The sequence below is a fragment of the Budorcas taxicolor genome, chromosome 12 (genome assembly GCF_023091745.1).
Source record: "Budorcas taxicolor isolate Tak-1 chromosome 12, Takin1.1, whole genome shotgun sequence".
Classification (NCBI taxonomy): Eukaryota; Metazoa; Chordata; class Mammalia; order Artiodactyla; family Bovidae; genus Budorcas; species Budorcas taxicolor.
This window is the reverse complement of record NC_068921.1, coordinates 53,695,074-53,719,941: the sequence shown is the minus strand read 5'-3', so window position 1 is coordinate 53,719,941 and position 24,868 is coordinate 53,695,074. Positions and strand designations below refer to the sequence as shown.

At 38.6% G+C, this 24,868-nt stretch overlaps 1 protein-coding gene across 1 annotated transcript in view; it reads left to right on the top strand.

Annotated features, from left to right (window-relative positions):
- Positions 1-21,821, top strand: part of OBI1 (ORC ubiquitin ligase 1) — a 40,354-nt gene extending 18,533 nt beyond the window's left edge. The window contains exons 5-6 of the mRNA XM_052650318.1: positions 2,839-2,927; positions 20,306-21,821. Coding sequence (XP_052506278.1) covers positions 2,839-2,927; positions 20,306-21,821 — 1,605 coding nt within the window. The remainder of the gene's footprint in view (positions 1-2,838; positions 2,928-20,305) is intronic.
- Positions 21,822-24,868: the final 3,047 nt, after the last annotated feature.

Below are 24,868 nucleotides of genomic sequence, written 5' to 3'. Positions count from 1 at the left end.
TTCCCTACCTATAAAATGGAAGGTTTGGACCATCTTTTCTCTAGCACTCCCTTTCTCTGATGTTTTAATATTGTAAATAGTTAAAGACTTACTAATTCCAAGAGAACTGTGAGTGATGGCTTTAGACTACTCCACACAAAAGAATATTGTCGCTGAGAGGCAGTTTAATTTCTTCAGTTATTCTTTATCCACACAAGAAGATAGAGAAAGCATAGGTGAAAAGGGCAGTCCTCTAGGATTTTCCAGTCTAGGTAAGGAGGTGATATGCATGGCATCAGCATTAGAGGTAATGAAGTGATGTGGAGCTGTGCTGGCCAGAGGGACTAGCCTTTTGTCTTGGCTTCAGATTTATCCACAGTGGAGGCCTGTTGTGCTGAACAGAGATGGGTTTGTGGTATCCAGATTCACAGCCCCCATTCAACCTATCTGCATTCTCTTAAAATACTGTCACTGTGCTGAACTACTGAATTCCACCTCCTGAAATCATTAATGCTCTACATATTTTAGAGATGTGCTGCCACATACCGGCTCTCTGATGTTCAGTGAGATTAAATAGCAGAGAATTATCTGCAACTTTGTGTGAATACTAAGTCAAATTGCATACCCACGTCTAAAATAAATGCCATCTGGGCTCAGGAAGGCCAAGATGAGAGAAAGCTGGGAACATAGTACTTTTAGAGAAAAAAGAAACTATGGATGTAATTGCACTGAGTTTGCTACAAGCCTAGGGGAAGTGTGTTGTTCCTTTGGTTTATAGTGGCCACCATTACCGTGTTAGTTTGAGAGGAGAAGAGGACATGGAAAGGTAGCTGAGAAGTCACAGTGTTTATCAATCAGCCATGTCCTCATTAACTGTCCTTGAACTATCAGTAAGTTTTGTATGGTTTCTTTTATATTATTGAATTTCATTAAAATATTTGGCAATAAATGCTTCTTAGAGCATGAAGATATGTATGAAAACTCTACTCTGAGTTTGTAAGAGTGGTATAAGGGATGTATGTAAAAGAAAAGTACGTAAAATACAGTTTTTCTTTGTTCCTTTAAAGATCATATGTTAAATTCAATACCCAAAGTTACCTTGAGACCTCACAATTATTTCGGATACTTGAAAAGCCCATTTTGAATACCTAGTGAAGGAATTAGGTAGAACTAGGCAATAAACTGGAACATAAACTAAAAAAAAAAATGGACTGCAGAGGCAAAACTTGAATGCAAAATACAAAATAACAGCATACTATAAAACAAATAGAGGAATGCTGAAGATTCAGAATAAAGGACTACCTAGATTGAGTGAAATGGACTTTTTTCCTCATGTTTCCAAGACAAGTGCGTTTTGAACCATTATGAAGCCAGTGTGGAGATCACAAAGTATAATAGTTAGCTGACGTCTTTATTACTCTTTTAGGTGCAACAAATAGACAGGACTCTCCCTTTTGTAACTTTACCCATCCAGTTCTCCTGAACTTGAAAATATCTCTGATAATTGAGGGTTAGCCAGCCCATAAAGAGCACCTTAGAAAGCCTCGGGACTGGTGAGAGACCTTGTCCAGGGGGATGGGGAAAAGAAATCAAATGAGGTTCTAATTTAAGCTTGTCATTCATCATCAAAAAACATTCACTAAGTGCCTCCTCTTACAGTGCTATGCTTGAGGGCTTAATTCATTGTGTGTGCGTGTGTGTGTGTATAAGGAAGTATATTACCTTTCCTATGTCTTCAGAGAGGCAGTAATGGTGTTTATCAGTCACGTAAAGAATTAACTCTCCACAGTCCTGGTTGGTTTGCATCCATGAAGATAAGCAGGTACTCAGAATCCGAAAGGAACCTGGTACATCTGAGAGAGTTAGGTTTGGTGTTGAAAAGAGTGTCCTCCGCCCTGCTTCCCTTGTCACCCTCTTGGGGCATTTGTGTGTGGATGGGCAAGTAATATAGTCAAGAATTCTAGAAATTATTGGTCAGATTTTTAAAATCTGTTTTCAGATTTTCTTAGTTTAAACCTTTTGGTTGACAATTGTTCTGACACTTTGAATGTTGATAGTCAGACAATGAATTTCCCCTGCTAGGTTAGTGAGATTGGTTCCTAGCCTAGGAAGTCTTATTTTTTGTTGGAATTCAGAAACACAATGACTAGCAGATTTAAAAGAAGTCACTTCTAAGATTCTACAACAGACACTCTACTTTTGGGGCTGCCCAGGATCAATATTGACCCTCTAGATTTTCTAGCAATAAATATTTTGTCAGGGAGTTTTTAGGTATGCAACTCCAAGAAGGAAATCATACTTGCAATTTAAAAAAAAAAATCAAAAAAGAATCCATACAATTTATTAGAAAATATTGATCCAAGAATTTGTGAGCCAGAGCATTTGGGAAAGCCATTTTGAAGAAAGCAGGCAAGTAGTTTAACGATATTAGATATGTTACCACTAAAAACTTTTAAAATAGCAACCAAAAATCAATCTCATAATGCAAGATACTTAGCCGTTAGTTTTGTGAATAATTGCATGTGGTATATTGTTACCATGCTTAGAGTATTCAGTTATGTGAAAAAGGAAAAAAAAAAAATTGCTGATAGTCCCATAACAACTCTAAGCTAACTAACATAGCTCCGTTTATTTCCCTGGATAGAAGATTTGCAAAGTGCTTGGGGAATTTGGATTAAAAATGTGTGATCGTGTTCAGTTTCCCAAGTCATTCCCAATGGTGATTTTAAGTTTCTGAAGACATGCTCTGGTATTCAGTTTTCTCATACTGTTGCTCTAAAAAATACAGATGGCTCATGTCATAATTTTTACACATTCGTTAACGTGTGCTTAATTATTTTCAATACTTTTTTTTTAAAGGCAAATAAAAAATTGAAATTGGAAAATGGTGGCCTGGTGAGGGAGAATTTGCGACTGAAAGCTGAAGTTGATAACAGATCACCTCAGAAGTATGTATTTTGCTCATAGAGCAATGTTTCAGGTTATGTCAGTATTTTAGAATAAGCTGCTGTTACATTATGTTTTTCAGTGGATTCTTTGTTGAAACATGTAAGTTTAAGTAGAATGTCTTACCTGTAAATGTCAAGTGTATACTTAGGTTATTGGTAAAATCTTAGTGTCAGTTAATGCTAATGTTGGAAGAAAGGATTTCCTTCTTATCTTTTTTCCTTACCTAATTATCAAGAGGTTTGTTTTATGTGACCTAAGACTGGTGAGCCTCCACTTGGTTTTACATATAACTGTTTAATGATCCTAACAAAGAGTAGGGAGACTAACATGATGCCTTTTGGATATTTTTTGAAATAATCTTAATGATAGTTAAAATTCATCCATTGCTTTGTCTTTACCAGGTACAACAATCTGTGACATAGAACTACTATTATTCTCCATTTACAGATGATAAAATGGAGGTATAGAGATCAAATTAATTTTTCTAAATCTTCACAGCTAGTAAGTGGTGGAAATAGGGTTCGAACCCAGGTAGTCCAGCCCCAGAGCTGTGCTCTGTTACATTACACTGAAAGCTGTTACACTACCCGTTACCCTAAAAAGCCTATCTGAAATAGATTTAAGGCTTCATTTGTTGAATTTTGTACTGATTTGAACTGTACAATTAAATGAATTCTTTTATGGTGGGGATATTTTCACTCCATTCCAAAAGATACAAGATTGCAGAATTTTGAACAGTTAGTTTAAAATGCTAAGAAACAGTTGAGAATTAAGACTTGAAGATTAAGAAAAGATAAGAGAGAGCACTTGAGGTTGTTATTGTTCTAGGGGAAAAAAAATGACAAGTGAAAAGAAAATGTGACCCCCATCCCTCTGAGGAGTGGCATGTCAGAACTCCACACTTTCTTCCTGTCCAGCCGCTTTCTCCTAATGGAAAAAGACGAGAAAGGCATAAATAAACATTGGAAATTCATCCTTCCAGAAGTAGTTCTCTGTTTGTCATTTGAAAAGGAGAAAATATTGCCTTCAGTAAAACCAACTGTGGTATCAGGAAATGGTAGAAGTAAACCATAATTACTCAAAGCAGAGATAACTAACCAATAGAGAAAGCAGCACAGCTTTTACTTTTAAATAGTTCCTTCCCCTGTGCTCTCCAACCTCATTTTTCTTTTCACTTCAGATAATGTCCTACTTTGATGAATTAGTGAAATAAGCTTAGGAAGTGTTGCCGTTAATATATAGTGGTTTGAATCTCTGCTCTTCTTATTTATTGGCAGCTCGCCTTGCCAGTCATAATAATGTTTATCCATTAGCCATTTCCCACAGCAGGCTGAATGGAAGTAAAGCCATTTTGTTCATAGCTTTTATTTCTTGAAAAGTTGCCCACCAGATTTTCAGATTTAGCACTAGCCACCAGGATGTGTGTTTTTAAATATCCTTGATTCCTACCTGATAAACAACTGAAGACTCTCACCTAAAGAAACCTCACCTCTGTCTGTTTTCACAAGCAGTCACACTTCTGAATCTCATATAACTTTGGGGTTTGCTTTCTTTAGCTTCCATTGCTTCCCTTCAGGGGAAGGGAACAAGTTCACTTAAAAAACGATTTGAACTGACCCCTGTTCCAGATCAATTTGCAGTGCATTGAGGTACTAAAAGTATGGCATTGATTTATAGCCTTGTTTACCTCTGCATCACCAAATCCTAGTGGGAGTCAGAGAGAAGCTGACCACAGCTGAAAATACCCAAATCTGGTTCACTTGAGGAGCGCTCCTATTTGTATTGTATTGTATGAAATTTCGAGAGTTTAAAAGTAAATGCAAGCAAACAGAAACCATCCATTCCATTTCATTTCCTTGATTAGGAAGTGCCTTGACCAATTACTTTTCTCCTCTACTCGGTTAGTTGTCAAGGTGTACTTTTTGTATACATGGCTTGAGTGTCTAATGTATCTTTCAGGTTGTTCAGACATACTGTATGAATCAGGCAGAAGAAAGAGCTTTAAATTTAGATACTAGAAAAAGAAAAAAATTAAGAAGGTGTACTTGTTAGCTTGGGCTGCCATAACAAATATATAGACAGGGTGGCTTAAACATTGGAAACTTATTTGCTTATAGTTCTGGAAGCTAGAAATCCCAGGTCAAGTTCAGCAGTTTGGTTTTCTGGCAAGGGCTCTCTTTTTGACTTGCAGACAGCCGCCTTCTCTTTGACATGTCTTTGCATGTCAGAGAGAGTGTGTATGTACTCTGGTCTCTCTTCTTCTTATGAGGCACCAGTCCTGTTAGATTAAGGCCTCCTCTTTATGGTCTCACTTAACTTTAATCACCTCCTAAAGACCCTGTCTCTAAATATAGTCATGCTGAGGGTTAGGGCTTTAACAAATGAATTTGGTGGGGGTGGGTAGGGAGAATGGGAATACAATTCAGTCCATAGCAGAAGGTATTTCTTTCAAGGACTTGCGTGGTGCTCTGTTGCTTAGTTGTGTCCAACTGTCTGTGACCCCATGAACTGTAGCCCACCAGGCTCCTCTGTCTATGGGGATGCTCAGGCAAGAATACTGGAGCAGGTTGCCATTTCCTCCTATAGGGGATCTTCCTGACCCAGGGATTGAATTCGCATCTCCATGTCTCCTGCATTGGCAGGCGGGTTCTTTATCATTATGCCACCTGAGAAGCCCCCCTTTTAGGACACTCAAGCAAATATCATGCTGTTGCCCCAAAACTAGACTACAGTCCAGTGTGAACAAAGGGGACTTAGACATGTACATTGATTTCAAGTAAATAGGATTATATAAAAGTAATGTATTTTATAATTTTTAAAAACAGTGGTATAATCTTTAAAATGAAATCTGGATTATCATTTATCTCTTCTGCTATTGTTTTCCAGTCTTTTGCCCTCCATTATATTTAATCTCAATGTGTACCTGGATATTTTTCCTTTTTCAACTTTAGCTTAGAAACCCCTTTGTGCAGTGTGGCAGCTGTCCCACCAAGCATACTCTTCTGGATTTCAATAATATCCATTCTGTTCTTTGTCAACACTTCATTGTCCTGATAGCTAAACTGGTGGTCCAGAAAAATGCAACTGTTTCTTTGACTTGATGTAGCCACTTCCTGAATTAGTCTCTCTCTTCTAATTTGTTTTACCTGAAGAAAACTATCTGCCTGCCCTTTCAGTTTTCTCTAACATGGACTTCTAAGAGAATCAGATTTTATATTTGGACTAAAGAGGGGGTGATAATGTCCTTTAGTTTGCAAGACTGGTATGTGAAGAAAAGCCATTCTCCCAGCCAGCCCAGAAATACTGAAAGTTTATTTACTTGACAGTATCCTGGATGCTTTGAACTGTACAAATTCTGTTTCTGACCCCTAAAGTTGATTAGGTTCCCCTTACTATCTTGTACTTTCCCTTTTTAGCACATAATCACAATTACTAATAATTAGTGTTTTGTGTAATTATTTCGATGAATATTAAAGTTTTGTGTAATTATTCCAGTGAATTCAACCCTGAATATTCATTTGAGGGACTGAAGCTGAAGCTTCAATACTTTGGCCATCTGATGTGAAGAGCTGACTCATTAGAAAAGACCCTGATTCTGGGAAAGATTTGAGGGCAGGAGGAGAAGGGGGTGACAGAGAATGAGATGGTTAGATAGCATCACCAACTTAATAGACATGAATCTGAGCAAACTCAAGGAGATAGTAAAGGACGGGGAAACTTGGAGTGCTGCAGTCCATGGGGTTGCAAAGAGTCAGACATGACTTAGTGACTGAACAACAACTATTACTTACTTCATATTTTCCTGAGTGAGGGCTATAGTTTTATTCACTATTATAGCCGTGCATTTTATAGAGTTCTGCTCCTAGTATATATCTGTTGAATAAATGAATAAAAATGTAGCTCCTGAGAGAATTCCCCTTCCATTTTGCCAAAGATTTAATGAAGAAATTTAGTCATTTTTCCTGTTCCTCTTCTCCATCTCCCATTTAATGGGGGATCCCGAGAGTGTCACACCTCCACATAGTAAGAAACAAAAATAAGAAGCTGAAGGAAGGTAGAACTGCATTTCTCATATTCCTAAACTGTACCTAGAAGTGTGGATATATTTGTCCTTGATAGAGTTAGGAGTTCCTAGTGATTTTTTAGCTTCAAATATTATGAAGCTTATTAATGACTTGTAAAGCATTTGGAAGTATTATGCCCTCTCTCCGAGGTCGCTCTGTTCAGTTGTGCCATTCTTTTTCTCTAGTCTCACTGGGCAGAGTTTGTGCCATATTGCCACCTATTTTGAGGCTTAAACAGAGCAGCTGGCCCATGCCCTTAGCTTCTAACTTATGTTAATAGTGTAGGGTATGAAATATATATGTACATATACAAAATTTTGTATACATAGAATTGCATAGGTCATTTAAATCAAACTTGGTTATAATTGGATTAATAATGGCTTTCCATTCTATAAATATATATTTGGTAATGTTATTGTATCTTTAGTGAGATCTGTGGGTTTGATAACGTTTCCCTGCAAGCATCGTTTTTACTGCCCAGCAACCCTAAGACTTAGCATTATGGACCAGTTTTTACCCATGCCTCAGCAACTTCTGGAGGAAGATGAATGCTCCAGCTACTCCTGAGTGGTGATCAGTATTCTATTAGGACATGAAAAGAAGTGTTCTGAGGAGGACAGAATAGACTTCATAAATCATAAGCTGTACTTTCTTCCCCTCGTGCTGTGTTTGTGTTCCTTGAGCCATCTCATCAGCTCCCATGGCTTTAATAATTTCTTAATATGTCAGCGATTACAAAATAAAATCTAAATCATTGGCCTTGCCTTTTCTCCTAAACTGTAGATTCATGTTTCCATCTGTCTCTTTTATACTTTCACTCAAGATCCTGTACCTTAAATTCACTGCAAAGCACGAGTTAAATAAATGCCTAATTCTGGAGACAGACTACCTGGATTCAAGTTTCCCTTCTTCTACTCTCTCCTTCCCCTACCCAGTTCAATTTTCACTATACTCAAAATGGTTTTTTATGAAGTGTAAATCACGCTATTAAATCTCTTATCTGAAACTGTCCAGTGTTTTCCTAAAATACAATCCGGACACTTTGCCAGCTAGTCATGATGCTTGCCTATTCCATCTCATCCCCATGGCTTATCCTGCTCTAGCCATACTGGCCGCCTTCTGTTTCTAAAACATGCTAGAATTTTTCCGTCTCTTAGAATGTCCACATCTTTATATGGCTGTCTCCTGTTATCAGATTCAGAGGGGATTTTCCTGATCATTCCGTCTAAAGCAGTCCTCTGAAGTTGTCCCCATGACCTTTCTCTTGTGGAATTTAGAATGGAGAAGACAGAACAAGAGCTCAAGCAACTAAACAAACACAATAATATCAGACAGTAATAAGGGCTAAGAAGGCAGGTAATCCTGTAACATTGGTTGTGCATTAACTGTGGGCTCTATTATCAGTACATCTCAAGTTTTAACTCATTTAACCTCACCCACCTACTAGATAGGTACTACTACTAGCTCCATTTCATAAGATAAACACTGAAGTACAGAAATTTTAACTATCTTCCCCCAAATCACAATGCTAGAAGGTAGACAAAGCCAGAGTTCAGTTCTAGAGAGTCTGGCTCCAGAGTCTGTGCTAATAATCTTATGCTGTATTGCTTCACCATGCCATGATTTTATCACTGCAGTTAAGACTGCAGGAAGTAGAAGGTGCAGAAGCAAAGGGCCGCTTCCTTCCTAGCTTCCCCTCCCTCCTTCCCTCCCTTCGTTCCTTCCCTTTCTTTAACATTTAATGGTGGCTTTATGAGTTGAATGCTTGAAAATATTCAACATGAAATTTAATTTACTTCACACTAATGTTTGCAAATACATTGTTGCTGCTGCTGCTAAGTCGCTTCAGTCGTGTCCGACTCTGTGCGACCCCATAAACGGCAGCCCACCAGGCTCCCCCGTCCCTGGGATTCTCCAGGCAAGAACACTGGAGTGGGTTGCCATTTCCTTCTCCAGTGCATGAAAGTGAAAGTGAAGTCGCTCAGTAGTCGTGGCCAACTCTGTGTGACCCCATAGATTGCAGCCTACCAGGCTCCTCTGTCCATGGTATTCTCCAGGCAAGAATACTGGAGTGGGGTGCCATTGCCTTCTCCGAAATACATTGTTAGCAATTCTTAAATATTTCAAATCAACTGACTTGAAGTACAGAAGGCTTGTTCTCAAATAACCCTTCTGAGGTGACATGAAATCTGAATGAAGCCTGTATGACTTGATTGTAACCTTGCTGCCCATCTCCTTCACTTGCAAAACCCCAGCACCTGAAAGGCACCTGATACATACTTGTTGAGTAATTAAATAGATAAATAACATTTGATAAATTACTTGACTTGTTGGAGCCATTACTTTCTTTATGTAAAATGTGCATAATGTACCACTTTGAAGATGAAATAATTGTATGTCCTTGGCACACCACGTAGCACAGAGAACTGGTAGAGGTTTGCGTCTAAATAACTGGATCCGTTATCCATCCCACGCTAGAGATTGTTTATCCTCTCTCTTTGTTTCTGTCCTCGTTAATGGCTTTACTACTTATCTGGTTGCCCGAGATAAAAACCTCAGTCTTCCTTTCCTGCGTTTTCTACCACTTCTTCTCATTCCATTCCTTATTGTCCAGTATATTCTATCCTATCTATTAAATTCCTGTGTAATGCCTCTTCTTCTTGTTCCCACTAGTTTCAATCCACGTGATTTCATGCTTAGCCAATTTTAATAGCCCTCTGCCTCATTGCTCTTGTCCTGTCACAGCTCTGGAGCATTTGCTGTATGTTGCCTGAATTCTAGAATATAAATTTGATCATCTCACTCTTGTTAATAACCTTGGGCAATTCCCATTTCTCACAAATTGAAGGCCAGATTTCTTAGTATAGTACATGAGCCTCTTTACTAATAGGACTTTAGCTTAGCCTTCTTAGCTCCTCTCCAGCCTTCCTCTTCATGTACGCTGCTGTGGCCATGATGAATTTCTCACTGGGCCTGGATTTGCATGTGGTGACATGTACCTTTGCTCATGTCTTTTCCTTTGCCCCTGGTCCTCTCCATTACTCTTTCATTTTTTATTCAGCTTGATTAATCCCTACCCATCCTTTGAGACTGAGCCCAGTTGTCATTTTGTCTATGAGACTCTCTTAAGATTTCCTATTGTTCTTTTACTGTATTGTTTTAAGGATTATGCTGTATACTGATCAGTTCCATGACTGTCATGCTCAGTTAATCTTCCAACTCCTTGGAATTAAGACTTTTTTTTTGACCATGTCACATGGCTTGCAGGATGTTAATTCCTTGGCCAGGGATGGAACCCATGCCCCTGCAATGGAAGTACAGAATTCTAACCACTGGACTGCCAGGGAATTCCCAAGACTCTTTTTGTGTATGTGATGAACTCAGTGTGTATCTGTATAAAGTGTGTGTGTGTGTGTGTGTGTGTGTGTGTATTTTTCCTCTGGGACATAGCAAAAGGACATAGCAGTCTCACACTCTAATGCTTTACACTGCTGCTTGGAGGGAACTGACCAGGGAATTAAGACTTGAGCTTTCTTGAAGCTTAAGGTATATAGGGTTTAAGAAGGCAAAGAGAGATTCCTGGCATTCTCCAAATGAGGGGAGCAGAGGGATTCCCTGAAGTCTTCCAAAATTGTCCTAGAGCTTGAGAGTTTGAAAGAGGAAAAGAGGAGACAGTGCCAGGGCTTGTGTTTTGAGTCTGAGTCTCCTCAGTTGAACAGGTTTTCCTGCCCTTACCCGTCTCCATGCTGACTGTGAGCTGCGCCCCTTCCTAGTTCCCAGGTCTAAACTCCTCCTCAACTGTGTCTCAAGACATACCACCAGTACCACGCCTGGCTTTCAGCTTCCTCAGCAACACCTCTGCTCTTGCTGGCCTCGGCTGTTCTCTCTTCCTGACCTTTTCTGGCCTTTTTTGTTTCTCATGATTCTGCTTTGACAAACACAATGATTCCTGGTATTTGACCCCAGCCTGATCCACTGACTGATTCTGCTCTGCCCTTTGGTTTTCCCGGAAGGGGAACTTGTAGACTGTCAGGGGAGCCTGATGATACCCTGGGGCCAGACTGTGACAGCTGGGTGTGCTCAGGCCCCCAGCCGCCTGAGGGGCCCTTCTCTGGATATTCAGCTAATTGGGGGTGGACAGTTACTGCAGTTTTCTGTCACCTTGTCTTTATTGTATTGATAAGATATTTTAGGAGCCTGCAGTGCATGCTAATGACTAAGCGGTAAGGTTGTCAGAAAGATTAGGAACTGCTTGAGAACAAGGATAATGTCCTTTTGTTTTCTTCCTCATCGCCCCTCAGCATATATTAGTCTTCAGTGACTGTCATCTGAGTAATAATTACGGAGTGGCTGGATCAGTTTTTTGTTTTATTTTGTTTCATATTATTCCTCATGCTGAGAGAGAGAGATTGATTTAACTCTAGTGACAAATGTGTAGGTCGTATTAGTCCAGAGATTTTTAAGTATGCTTTTTTCCCCCAGCCACAGTTGTATTCTTTTATACTATTGAGATTTTATTGTTGTTAAGGTTAGTATACTTTGGGGAAAGGTATGAAATCCTTTATTCCTCTGAGGACTGTAAAAAGATATGAAATAGCATGTCTCAAGATTCTCTCCTTCCATGAAAGATTAGGATTGCCATTTATGTCCTGTCAACTTCAAGGCTGCTCTTAGAGGATAGAAAATTAGGGCATTCCTCTATGGAAATGAAATACCTTTATCAAATAGAATGGAATTTATTTCACAGTAAAAAGAGTAGTCCATCTTCACAGGCAGCAAATATAGATGTGGGATGGCCCTTTTTAGAGACTTGCCATGAAAGGAACGTATTCCTTTTCAATTTGCATATACTGCCCAACACTTGAGTGTTCTCTTATTAAGAATTTCTAGGTAGAATTGAAGTGGCCGATGCATGATAAGTTTAATAATATAAACACACACAAAAGCTTTCTTTAAAGTCGTATTAGTAATATGAACTATTTTTAAATTCGGTTCTGTGTTTGAAAACTTGCAAATCCAGACACTGCCTTTATTTTTTGAGAGGTGGAGGAAAAAGGAATGGCTGCAAGGGCTGACCTCTGTCTTTAGGGAGGAACTGTGGCTTTTTTTTTTTAATTCTTGCAGATATTGGAGCACATTCTGTTTTGGGATAAAACTAAGATGCAGTGTAGCATAGGTTATGTTTTTTATTCCTGTTATACCCGTGTGTAAGTACTATGTGATATTTAGGTCCTAAAATTTTTGCATTTAAAATTTTGCTCATTTCATCAGTAGCTTTGTTTCTTTGTAGTTGAAAATGCCTGCTGATTGTGCATGAGGTAGACAAGAAGATCATGTATGTTTTTTATACATAGAACAATTAAAGATGGAGCTTCCAGTTTATGATTCTAGTTCAGATTTAGTTTACATATCTCTGGTTAAAATAGTCACCCTTTTTGGGTTGGCATTTGCCAGGTTGATCTGTGCTACAGTTTCCTGGAAGGCCATTTTAATAAATGATCTTTGGCAGCTTGAAAATGCTCTTGAACTTATGTCTAGAACATGATAGATGTTTGATAAATGTTTATTGGCTTTGTGCAGACAGATCTGAATGTCTTCCTACATCTTATTTCCTCTCCATATTTCTATTAGCAAATGTATGTATTAATAAATATTACAACAGTGCTAGACTTGGCACTCAGTAGACATGCTAGCATTTTTACTACGTCATAGTATAAGTAGGTGCTGATATTACTTAAGCAGGGATCTCACGTGTGGGCATCTCGTGGTTTCATACATGGTATTTGGACTTAGGCAGACTTGGCTTCCTGCTGCTTCCTTTCTGTATAACCTGGGACAAGAGACAAGTGCTTTAAGTGTCTCATTTTTTCATCCTTAAAATAAGAAACATAGCTCTTGCTTCATAAAGGTGACATGATGATATATATCAAGTATATAGCAATGTACTTGACACAAGTAAACTTTAGTAAATTGTGACTGCTGCTGTTAACTGTCACCATCATTGTCATTAATCGTCGCTTACACTACTGTAGATTTACCTGTTACACTTTTGGTAATGTCCATCCCCAGAGTTCACTTTTATTTATTTATTTGGATGTTGGGCCAGGGAATAGAAACATTGTTTTGGGTCCTCAGGAGGGAAGGTTTTTTTCCAGTTCTCTCTCAGTAGGCTTCATGTGGCTTAATAAATTTTTGTGGACTCAACTATTGTGACAGGATTGGCCATAGATAGTAACTTTTATGATTACCAAAGTCTCAAGAAATGTAGCATTTTCATAACTGAGTCTTTCATTTTAAACAGAGAAGACTCTCTTGAAGAAACCCTGGCAAGTCATTGGGTTCAGCAGTGGCTGAAAATGTCTAGGGCACTTCCCAAAGCTTCTCTTGCAGTTTAAAGACAGAACGCTTTCCCCCGTCCTGCCGTTACACACAGAAGGATGAGAATAGATACAGGTCACACACAGACAGGTCATTGGGAGCAGGTTAGAGAAGGGCCCCCACCAGCAGATACAGGCTGGAGCTGCCTCAGTGCTGGTCCTCCCTGTACGCTTTCCCTGGAATACGCCCCTCCCCATCCTCTCCACACATGTGCATGGCAAAGCACATGCTGGGACCTCTCCTTTTCTTCCTTCTAGCCAAACTCAGGTCCCAAGGAGCTCCTATTACACACTACTCACTTAAGTTACGTCTAATCAAAGAGAAACTCCAATATTCTGGCCACCTGATGTGAAGAACTGTCTCATTGTAAAAGACCCCGATGCTGGAAGGCAGGAGGAGAAGGGGACAACAGAGGATGAGATAGTTGGATGCCATCACCAAGTCTATGGACGGACATGAGTTTGAGTAAGCTCCAGGAGTTGATGATGGACAGGGAAGCCTGGTGTGCTGCAGTCCTTGGGGTCACAAAGAGTCAGACATGACTGAGCAACTGAACTGAACTGAATCAAAGAGAGCATTTGCAGACTTAAGGAATCTCCAGCTCACACATCATGCTTTATGAGAAAATACTGAGGGAAGGGAACAATAGAAAATTTTGTTCTCCTGAAGGTCTACCTTTCCTCCATGTTTAAAGTGAAGAAGATACTTGCCTGGTATCTCTGCAAGTCAGGGGATGAGAAGGTATGCAACTGCAGCTGTGTAGCCAGGCAGCGCTGCAGTAAAATTTGCTCTATGATGGGTCATTTTTTCTTAGGTATGTGTAATAGTTCTTTAAAAAACAATTGTTTGAGACTCACTTAAGTTTGCTTGGTTTTCCCACACACCAAGCATTACTTTACTACAGGTAATCCTCACTTTCCATGTTGTGCAGAACCATAAAAATGACCATTGAACCTAAAACCATGCAAAGCAGTCTTAATAATCAGTGAGAAAAATCACATTGTTCTATAAACTTTAATAATTTTATCAAAACATTTCATCTCTATAAATGTATATAAAGATGAAAAAATAATAAAACTGATACCTATTTAGTACTTAATATTTATATATACAATGAATTACATATAGAAGCATTGAGAATTGGAATGTCATTTCTTTATTGAAAACTTATGGACAATAATTTGAATTGTGCTTGCCTTCTTATCATATAGCTTATGATAATAAAAGCAAAAATTTTTCTGACACTTCAACAAATTGTTGTATACCTAAGTTTGCATCAGTAAGTTCGCCTTTCCCAGTTCCTCTGGCTTACCTAGGTTTTCTTAAATAGCAACAGTTTCAGCATTCCTGAGTCAGCTATTCTTCTCTATATTTCCATTTGATTCTAACTTTACTACTAGCATCACCAACTCAATGGACATGAGTTTGAGCAAGTTCCAGGAGTTGGTGATGGACAGGGAAGCCTGGTGTGCTGCAGTCCTTGGGGTCACCAAGAGTCAGACACAGCTGAGCAACTCAACTGACTGACTGCTTAGCATTAATCACTTTACCATTTGTTTGCTACATCTCATCTTTGTTGGCCAGTTTTGTGTTTTGAATTTCCGTTTCTGTAAAAATGTCATGTCACAGCACAACTCTTATGTTTTATTGTCTGTGTGTGAAGTGGGTAACTCGTGCACAGTCACTTTCAAACTTGGAGAGAAATGACCCGATTGGTCACAGACAGGCTGGATCACAAACACTGGCTCAGATCCAAAGATTGTTTTTACTTTGTTTCACTATTAGCTCAGGTGCCAAATTAGGAAAAGATATAAAATCAAAGGTACATGAGGCAGAGGGGCTCACTTCCCCAGAGCCCCTCTTGTTCCTCAAGAAGATGTTTCTGAAATTTGGTGGTCTTGGCAACCTACTGGGCTTGCCGCATTAATCCGTTTTGTTTGGGCTACCATTAAGAACTAGAGAGGCAAACTCGATCACTCAAGTTTCACGGCCCGTTAATGGCCAAAGAGCTCTAGAGGTTCATTCTTTTCACACCTGGTTCTGGCATTTATTCTTTTACCACATTTACTTCTTCTCACCCCTTCAAACACATTCTTTTCCTCCTGTATGATGAGCTATGAGAAAATGTGGTCTTGGGACTTTTTCATTATTAGAGATGCCTTTATTCTAGTTATAATACTGCAGAGGTCAAACCAGTAGGACTTTCATTTCTCTTACTTCTAGTAGAGACAGGAACACTCTTGTACCTATGTCGTTTTTTGGACAGGAGAGCCCTGAGCCAGAACGTGTACATCAGTTAACGCTGCAAGAGGGAAAATCCCTTAAACTTCTTAGATTCTAGCAAAACATACTTCAGATATCAGATGCAGCTCCCAAACTGCTTTCTGTTTTCTCTGACGTAATGAAGCCTTTGGCCATCACTGCTGCTTTGAAAATCAAAGCCTTTGGTCTCTAATGGAATGTTTATAAGAATACTCCATTTTGAAATTTGCTCAGGAAAAGGAAGTATGGTAAATGATTTTAGAAATCCCTCTAGCTTGCCTTGGCATTGATTCATTTAATGTTATGTACTCTGGAAATATCTTGAATTAGAGAATAAAGAAGTATTAAAACCCAAGTTAAATAAGCTCTTATCCTCATTGTTTTCTTCCGTGTAAGTATAGCATCAGTTATGCATCTCTAATTGTTATTTCTGTATGAGCAAGTAAACTGTCTTTTGCCAAATTTAATATCAGTATCTAGGGTAAGCTAAAAATATGTCAGAAGTCTCATATGTTTTCATTCTCTTCCTAAGGTGAAAGTGGAAATTTATTTTAAATGGAGTATAGAACAGCAAGCCTGTATAATACGAACTCTACTGTGTATGTCATTCTCTGTTGCTTTCCTTGGTGTCAGTAGAAAAGAAAGGAAATAAACAGTCAGATATATGGAACATTTAGTTTACTAATATAGTGACTCACAATACATGTAAAAGAGGCCCGAGGACCTTTGGATTATCCTATGGTGTTGGCTCTGTCTTGATGTAAAGCATTGATGTATCTTAAAGTAAGAAAATAACTTTTATTCAAGAAATATTTAATGAGAAACTACTGTGTACCAAGGATTATTCTAGGGAGCTAACCATGGTTCCTGCTTTCTTGGAGCTTATGTTCTAATGAGAAAGAGAGACAGAAAACAGATAAACTACATGGATCAGTTAATTTAGTTGATCAGTTCATTGACTTTCACTATATATATCTTTTGGTTTGCCCACCAGCCCAGGGTCCTTATTAGCATGGAAAAAAGGTTTGACTATTCAAAGTATTGGAGAAGGCAATGGCACCCCACTCCAGCACTCTTGCCTGGAAAATCCCATGGACGGAGGAGCCTGGTGGGCTGCAGTCTATGGGGTCGATAAGAGTCGGACACGACTGAGGGACTTCACTTTCACTTTTCACTTTCATGCATTGGAGAAGGAAATGGCAACCCACCCCAGTGTTCTTGCCTGGAGAATCCCAGGGACGGGGGAGCCTGCTGGGCTGCTGTCTATAGGGTCGCACAGAGTCGGACACGACTGAAGCGACTTAGCAGCAGCAGCAGCATTCAAAATATTATGTATTGAAGTAGAACTTTGGAGAATTGAGGGCAGTGACCTTTTAGAAAATAGCAGCTCCATCAGTGACTCCTCCTTGCTTGTCCCTCTCAGATGTGCTTTGTTGCTGGCCTCTGTTGTTAGTTCTCGTGCCACTTTGGCTTTCTCTCCAAAGTGATACAAAAAATACACTTAGGCTATTATTTTGACTTCAACTCAGAACATTTGTTAACTAACTTTTTTAAAAAACATAATAGTGAAAAATGAAGGGCATCATCAAATATAGCATCATAAAATGACATTATATCTGAATTTCAGGCTAAAACCTAGAATAAGAAGCTGCTGATATTTTGGGAAACATTCCCTATTTGTCACTACTGAGTCTCCAAGGACATCCTATGGGAATAGCTGACTTACTATCTAGTAACATTATTTGATTTGATTTTTTTCCTCATCTGAGGATCAGTTCAGTTCAGTTGCTCAGTTGTGTCCAATGTGACCCCATGGACCGCAGCACGCCAGGCTTCCGTGTCCATCACCAACTCCTGGAGCTTACTCAAACTCATGCCCATTGAGTCAGTGATGCCATCCAACCATTTCATCCTCTGTTGTCCCCTTCTCCTCCCACCTTCAATCTTTCCCAGCATCAGGGTCTTTTCAAATGACTCAGTTCTTTGCATCAGGTGGCCAAAGTATTGGAGTTTTAGCTTCAGTCCTTCCAGTGAATATTCAGGACTAATTTCCTTTAGGATGGACTGGTTGGATCTCCTTGCTGTCCAGGGAACTTTCAAGAGTCTTCTCCAACACCACAGTTCAAAAGCATCAATTCTTCAGCACTCAGTTTTCTTCACAGTCCAACTCTCACATCCATACATGACTATTGGAAAAACCATAGCTTTGACTCCACGGACCTTTGTTAGCAAAGTTATGTCTCTGCTTTTTAATATGCTTTCTAGGTTGGGCTTAACTTTCCTTTCAAGGAGCAAGCGTCTTTTAATTTCATGGCTTCAGTGATTTTGGAGCCCCCCAAAATAGTCTGTCACTGTTTCCATTGTTTCCCCATCTCTTTGCCATGAAGTGATGGGACCAGATGCCATGATCTTAGTTTTCTTAATGTTGAGTTTTAAGCAAACTTTTTTACTCTCCTGTTTCACTTTCATCAAGAGGCTCTTTAGTTCTTCTCCGCTTTCTTCCGTAAGTGTGGTGTCATCTGCGTGTCTGAGGTTATTGATATTTCATTTGAGGATAGTTTTATTATTAAAACTGCATAAGAAAAAAGTTTTATCTTGGTAAGCAAATTTAAGACTGTCACTTTTGCTGTTTGCATTAACTAAACATGCTGCACAGTTTTTCCGTTAAAAAGTATGTGGGTTTGATTATGCCAGAGTAGTTACAATCAGGAACTCACAGTTTTGTTTTGTTTTTTTAGCTCTTGACTAAGCTGTGCAGGGTCTTTGGACCCTGACTAGGTATTGAACCCGCACATCCTGCATTGAAAGTACAGTCTTAACCACTAGACAACCAGGGAAGTCCCCAAACCCCACATATATATTTTTGCTGAATGAACTTAAAGATCTTTATCCACCTTTTAAAATTCTCTTGCAGAAACTGCCGCTCTGTCAAATACCACCTTTACAAACAAAAATTATTTTCCTTTGGCGAAGAAGGAAAACCACCCATCATTGATTTAACCAAATACTCGTAATCGTAAACTTTGTCTTTAAAACAAGGAGGCTAATTATTGTAGTTGCTTTTATTTTTGTTATACTCATGGTGCCTGCTTGATTTTTAGAAGTTGAAGGGAGTATGCTCTTTTTGGGAGTTCAGTTAATTGCAGGGAGTAGATGAATATTCAGCAACCTGTCTTTTAAGGCCCTTTCTAATCCTGAGATTTTATGAGTCTATATTTACCTTTGCCCTTATTCTTGTCCCTCAGTGCAAGAGCAGGAATCATGTTAGGGGAGAGTTGGGGAGTGAATTGGGCTTTAGTTTAGGAGGAGTTGATGGGTGCTGAGTGGGAGTCATAGAACATACAGTGGTTGACTCAAAGAGGTACAGTTACTGTTGACTCCCTCTCCTTTTTTATGTTTTAATACTTAGTACATTTTATTAATTTTTATTATTTTTGTAATTAGGGAAAAAAGAAAGAAAAATATAAATCCATAGATTAAAACAAGTTTTAAAAATCACCTTCTCAAGTACCTTGCTCCAAACAGACAATCCTTGAATTCTTTAAGATGGATCTCTATTTAAGTCATTGAAAAAATGATTAATAAAAAGCCTTTTAAAATACTTTTGTGGAGAGAAGTTATTTTTCATGGGATTAGAATATAAAACCTATGTTTATTGACTCCTATGAAGCAGTTTCCTGAAAGATGTAATTTTCCTTGGTGGCCAGATCAGATAGAATTTAAGGTAGATATTTTATGTCCCTTGGAGCTGGACAGTCCTACCAATCATTTTATCATCAGCTCCAAATATACCACCATCCAAACATTTGGTGCTCAAAAACTGCTTTCTGAGCCAAACCCAGTACTCATTCTTAAAAGGGAATAGTGAACCAAAGATAATCCCAAGTGAGAGGAGTGAATTATTGTTGTGTTCTTTTTCCCATACTTTTCAGAAAATCTGAAAATGTTTAATGTGTATTACATTGGAATCTCAAGCACCGACTTTGTATCTCAAAGTTAGAAGAAATGAGATTGATGTCCCACACGGTTGTAAAATGCCAAAAATAAGTAGAGCTGAAATGAGTTAAAGCCGAGTATTCAGAAAGGCCAAGTGAAAACTTCAGATCAAGGGTAGCTGTAATTGAAAGGGTCCAAATAAGTATTTAAAACCACTCCCTGCTGGAACTGCTAAGATTTCTGAATTTCAAATTGGCATTTTATGTTTGACAAGGTGACATTGTATAAGAAATGTATTGTAAAACACTGCTGTACAATAGGAAAATGATTGAATGTAAATATTTCAAGATGTGGACCACTGTTCAAATGTTATCATAAATCTTTGCCATTGTTTTAGGGTATAACTCTTCATGCATATATGAGCTGGATTGATAGCGCCAGCACTTGGGGAGGGGAATCATCAGCAAGTTTCTGCCTCGCTGTCAGCACTAGCGTGATTTGACCACAGAAGTATCCTATTAGGTCTTTCCTATTATTATCATATGCTTGTAATTACATAAATGGGGAAACCCTCTTTTGAAGATACTACATCTGCCCTTGCTCTTATCCTGTTCATTGAGCAGTCTGAAATGTCACTGTTACATGCAATTAGGATGGGTGGAGACAGTTTGCATTCTTAAACTTTAGAAAGAAGAAAGCTTAAACTGTAAGGTTAACTATCCTTCCATTCCTTGCAGGTTTGGAAGGTTTACAGTAGCTGCTCTGCAATCCAAAGTAGAGCAGTATGAACGTGAAACCAATCGTCTCAAGAAAGCACTGGAACGAAGTGATAAATATATAGAGGAACTGGAGTCTCAAATTACACAGCTGAAGAATTCAAGTGACGAGAAGGAAGCGATGGATGCCATTTGTCAGAGAGCACTTTCTACAGACAGCAAGGGAAGCAAAGGCACCGAGGAGGATATGGCATCCAAGAACCAAGGTGATGGTGCAAGAAAGCAGCTTGGCTCAGCCACCTCGAGTTCTCACCTGGCAAAACCTTCTAGCAGTTCTGTCAGGCAGGAGGGCACCAGCAAAACAGAACCAAATTGTTCTAAGAACCAAGACCTATATCAGAAGCGAGTGGAAACAGTGCTCACTGTGACAGATACAAGTATGGATACCTATCTGGAAAGAGAGTGGGGAAATAAGCCAAGTGACTGCATGCCCTATAAAGATGAAGAACTCTACGATCTTCCAGCTTCCTGTGCTCCTTTGTCCCTTAGTTGTCTTCAGCTCAATACGCCAGATAATAGAGAGAGCTCTGTAGTCAAAGCAGGAGGTTCTAAAAAGCAGTCAAACCATCTCAGAAAATTGATGTTTGATGATTTCTGTGATTCTCCAAATGTGTGTAATAAAGATTCTTCAGAAGATGATAGAAGTGAGAGTGAAAAGAAATCAGAGTGTTTTACTTCCCCGAAGACAGGGTTTTGGGATTGTTGTTCCACAAGCTATTCCCCCAGCTTGGACTTTGAAAGCTCAGAAGAGAACACAATAGCAAATTGTGTTGGAGAAATTTCTTCAAAATTGAGTGAGAAACCAGGTTCGTGTTTATCCAAGAGGTTGAATTCTCTCCGCTCTTTTGAAATGAATCGGACAAGAACATCCAGTGAAGCATCAATGGATGCAGCTTACCTTGACAAAATCTCGGAGCTGGATTCAATGATGTCAGAGTCAGACAACAGCAAGAGCCCCTGTAATAACGGTTTTAAGTCGCTGGACTTGGATGGGTTATCAAAGTCATCTCAGTGCAGTGAATTCCTTGAGGAAACAGATAAGTTGGAAGAAAGAACTAAACCAAACCTTTCTAAAGGTTCTCTAACTACTGATCAGTTAGAAAATGGAAATGAATGGAAACCCAATTCTTTTTTTCTCCTCTCTCCATCTGACCAAGAAATGAATGAAGATTTTTCACTCCATTCCCGTTCAAACCCAGGAACCAATGAAATCAAACCACCAAGTTGTTTGTTTCAGACTGAGTTTTCCCAGGGTGTTTTGTTAAGCAGTACAAACCGGCTATTTGAAGATCAAAGGTTTGGGTCATCTTTGTTTAAGATGTCCTCAGAGATGCCTGGTCTTCATAACCACCTTCAGTCTCCTTGGTCTACTTCTTTTGTGCCTGAAAAAAGGAATAAAAATGTGAATCAATCAGCAAAAAGAAAAATCCAGAGCAGCCTTTCCAATGCCAGCCCATCAAAAGCAACTAAAAGTTGACCAATTAGAAAGATGTCATTTATGTTTTTGTCCTGAGAGGAATATAAGGTTTTAAAGTTACTTTTTTTTCCCCTCATAAAAGCCCTGTACAATTTTGAATTGATAATCTTTAGTCAGGTGTCAAGTCAGAATGGTGGATTAGCCTGTACCCTGGATACTTTTGTTCATTTTGAAGAGTTTAGTCTTTCATTTTCATTTAGGGATCTTTTTGACCAGAGAAGTTAGGGAGAGGGTTCCTTTTGTGTCTGGTTTCGGTATATTTTGTTTTCTTAAATCTTGATTTATCTATTTGGATACAATGACTATTAGTAAGTCTCAGTTATCTTCAGAATTTGGATTTCTTAAAGCTTTGGTGCAGTCTATATACAGTTCATAAGACACTTTTCTTTAAAGCTTCTTAGGGTGGAAATTCTTTTTCCTGCCCCTTTTAATTTATGTTTAGTGATAGTCTAACTTTTATTCAAGGCCACGATGGAGAAACAGCACTCAAACCTTAGTCCAGTACTCACTGGCTTTTTTTTTTAGGTTTTACATATATGTTTGCATTTTTAACAATGTGTTTTGTCCAGTTTTTGTGAAAATATGTTGCTAGGAAGAGAGAAATCATTTTCTGTATGAAAATATTTGTTTTATGTCTGGTAGCTTTCATTCTTTTATCTTTTTGTGTGTGTTGAAAGTCAGAAATTTGCCTACTTTAGCAAGAAGGCAGGTTTGGAGAAGATTAAACATGGTGGCTTTTCATTATTTCAGATATACAGGTGCAAAAGCACTCATTGCCAAGTTCTTGATCCACTTATGCCCTAGGGGAGCTTTCTTTGGAGTGGTACAGTTCTTGTTTGCATGTTACTGTTCTTCATGGAAACTCTGTATGCATGGTAGCAGTCTTGCTTGCACTGTTTTACTTACTTAAGAAGAAGAAGTTTCAGTTGGCTAAAAGATTATCTTTTATGTAGGACAGAAAAAAGATTGTTTTTCATGAAGAATGTTGAGAGGAGGGTGAGAATAGGTGAGCTAAGCACAATTTTTAATTTAGGTTCTTAAAAGATATATTCTAAACATGTTTGGTATGCCCGGATAGGCCTTTAAAAATGGTTTGTATGTTAATGACTTGTTTATCTAATGTGCACTGAACATTTTACATTAATACTGTACTGTTTTACATTAATACTGCATGCTTTTCTATGTGAACTGAATAAAGGATGTCATAAACACTGTAATCCTTGTTGTTGTCCCATGTTGAATTAGCCTACAAAGACCAGTACAACTTAGCATTTTTTATTGTATTGCTTTTATTATACAGGGGTTGGCAAACTTTGGCCAATGGTCCCAATTTTGGCCTGTGCCTGTTTTCGTGAAAGGCCTGTGAACCAAAAATGTTTTATACATTTTTATGGTTTTTAAAAATCCAAAGAATATTTCATAACACAGGAAAATGATATGAGGTTTAAATCTCAATATTCCTAGACAAAGTCTTGTTAGAACACAGCTACACATTTTACAGTTTATCCGATAGGACTGCTTTAGCACTGGTAGAGCAAAACTGAATAGTTGCAGCAGAGACCATATGGCCCACAAAGCCTAAAACATTTACTATTTGGCCTTTTACAGAGAAATTTGCTGACCTTTGTTATAATTGACTCAGGATTCAATGAAACCATAGAAATATAAAAAACCACTTTTATGAGTTGGAAAATCATGACCTCTGCTTTTAAAAGTAATAAGAACCCCCACACACACACAAAAGGCTTAATGTAAAGCGTAATTTTTGTTCTGTCATATTTTTTCCAATAAGTATTTGTGCATGACTTTGTCTTTCTGATAATCTTTAAGTTAATGGATAAACTTTCATAGATAACCACCATTTAAATATCTTTGACAATGTAGATATGCATTTGAAATTCTATTAAATGTAGAAATCTAAAATCTTTCTGAATAGAGTAAACTTGGGGGTAAACCTCACTGTAATTCTGTCTGTAATTTTTTTTATTTTTCACCATGAGTGTGTTAGTTTTTAATACAAACTGACACTGTGTCATGGAAATGCAGAGTATGTAGCCTGATTGACTAAAGCCTAATGGGGGTGAGGGTGTCTCTCTTGGGCTGGAATATTTCCCAGCTGCTTCAGAAGCACTGCTTCATCCTCTCTAAAACACTAACTCATGTATCATATTAAAATAACCTGACATTACTCAATGAGAGGAAATAGTCTGTGCAGGATTTGATTTTAATGACACTTCTGTACTCCTAATCTCTTTACCATAATTTCAAATGTCATGACAGACATGGTAGTCTCATTTTGTTGTTGTTTAGTCACTCAGTCATATCCAACTCTTTTATGACCCCATGGACTGTAGCCCACTAGGCTCTTCTGTCCATGGGGTGTTTCAGGCAAGAATACGGGAGTGGGTTACCATTTCTTCTCCAGCGGAACTTCCTGACCCACAGATTGAACCCGAGTCTCCTGCACTGACAGGCGGATTCTGTACCACTGAGCCACCAGGAAGGCCCAGTCCCATTTTAAAATATGTCTATTGTATATACACACTCAAACAAAAACTACCTTTTATTGATACCAAGTACTCTGCTAGCCTCTGTCTTGTATAATCTTTTCAAACTGAGCCAAGAATTTTCTCCAGTTTACCAATAAGTGAATTGAGAATTAGCGATCACACAGAGCTTAGAACCCTGTGCTGGAACTGGGCCTCAGACTCCAGAGCTTGTAGTCTTCATCCCTCAAGCGTCAGATGCATGGGAGCTCACATTTGCAGGCCAAAGGATGAGTGGATTTGAAATTTCCAAGGATTCTTTTTAAAGTATTTTGGAAATATTAGTATGTTTCTTTTCAAGTAGCGTTTAACTCCTGCCTGTGCCCTGGATCTAAGTCTGCTCCTAAATGGAAGCTCAGTGATGGGAATTATGTGTGTGCTACTTTTAAGTTTATAAAGATTCACATTAACTCTGACATTTAGACGAATTTCAAAATAGCACTAAAGCTGTGTTTGAAAAAGATGTGCAAGTGGTAAAGGGGAAAGACATATCACTTCATG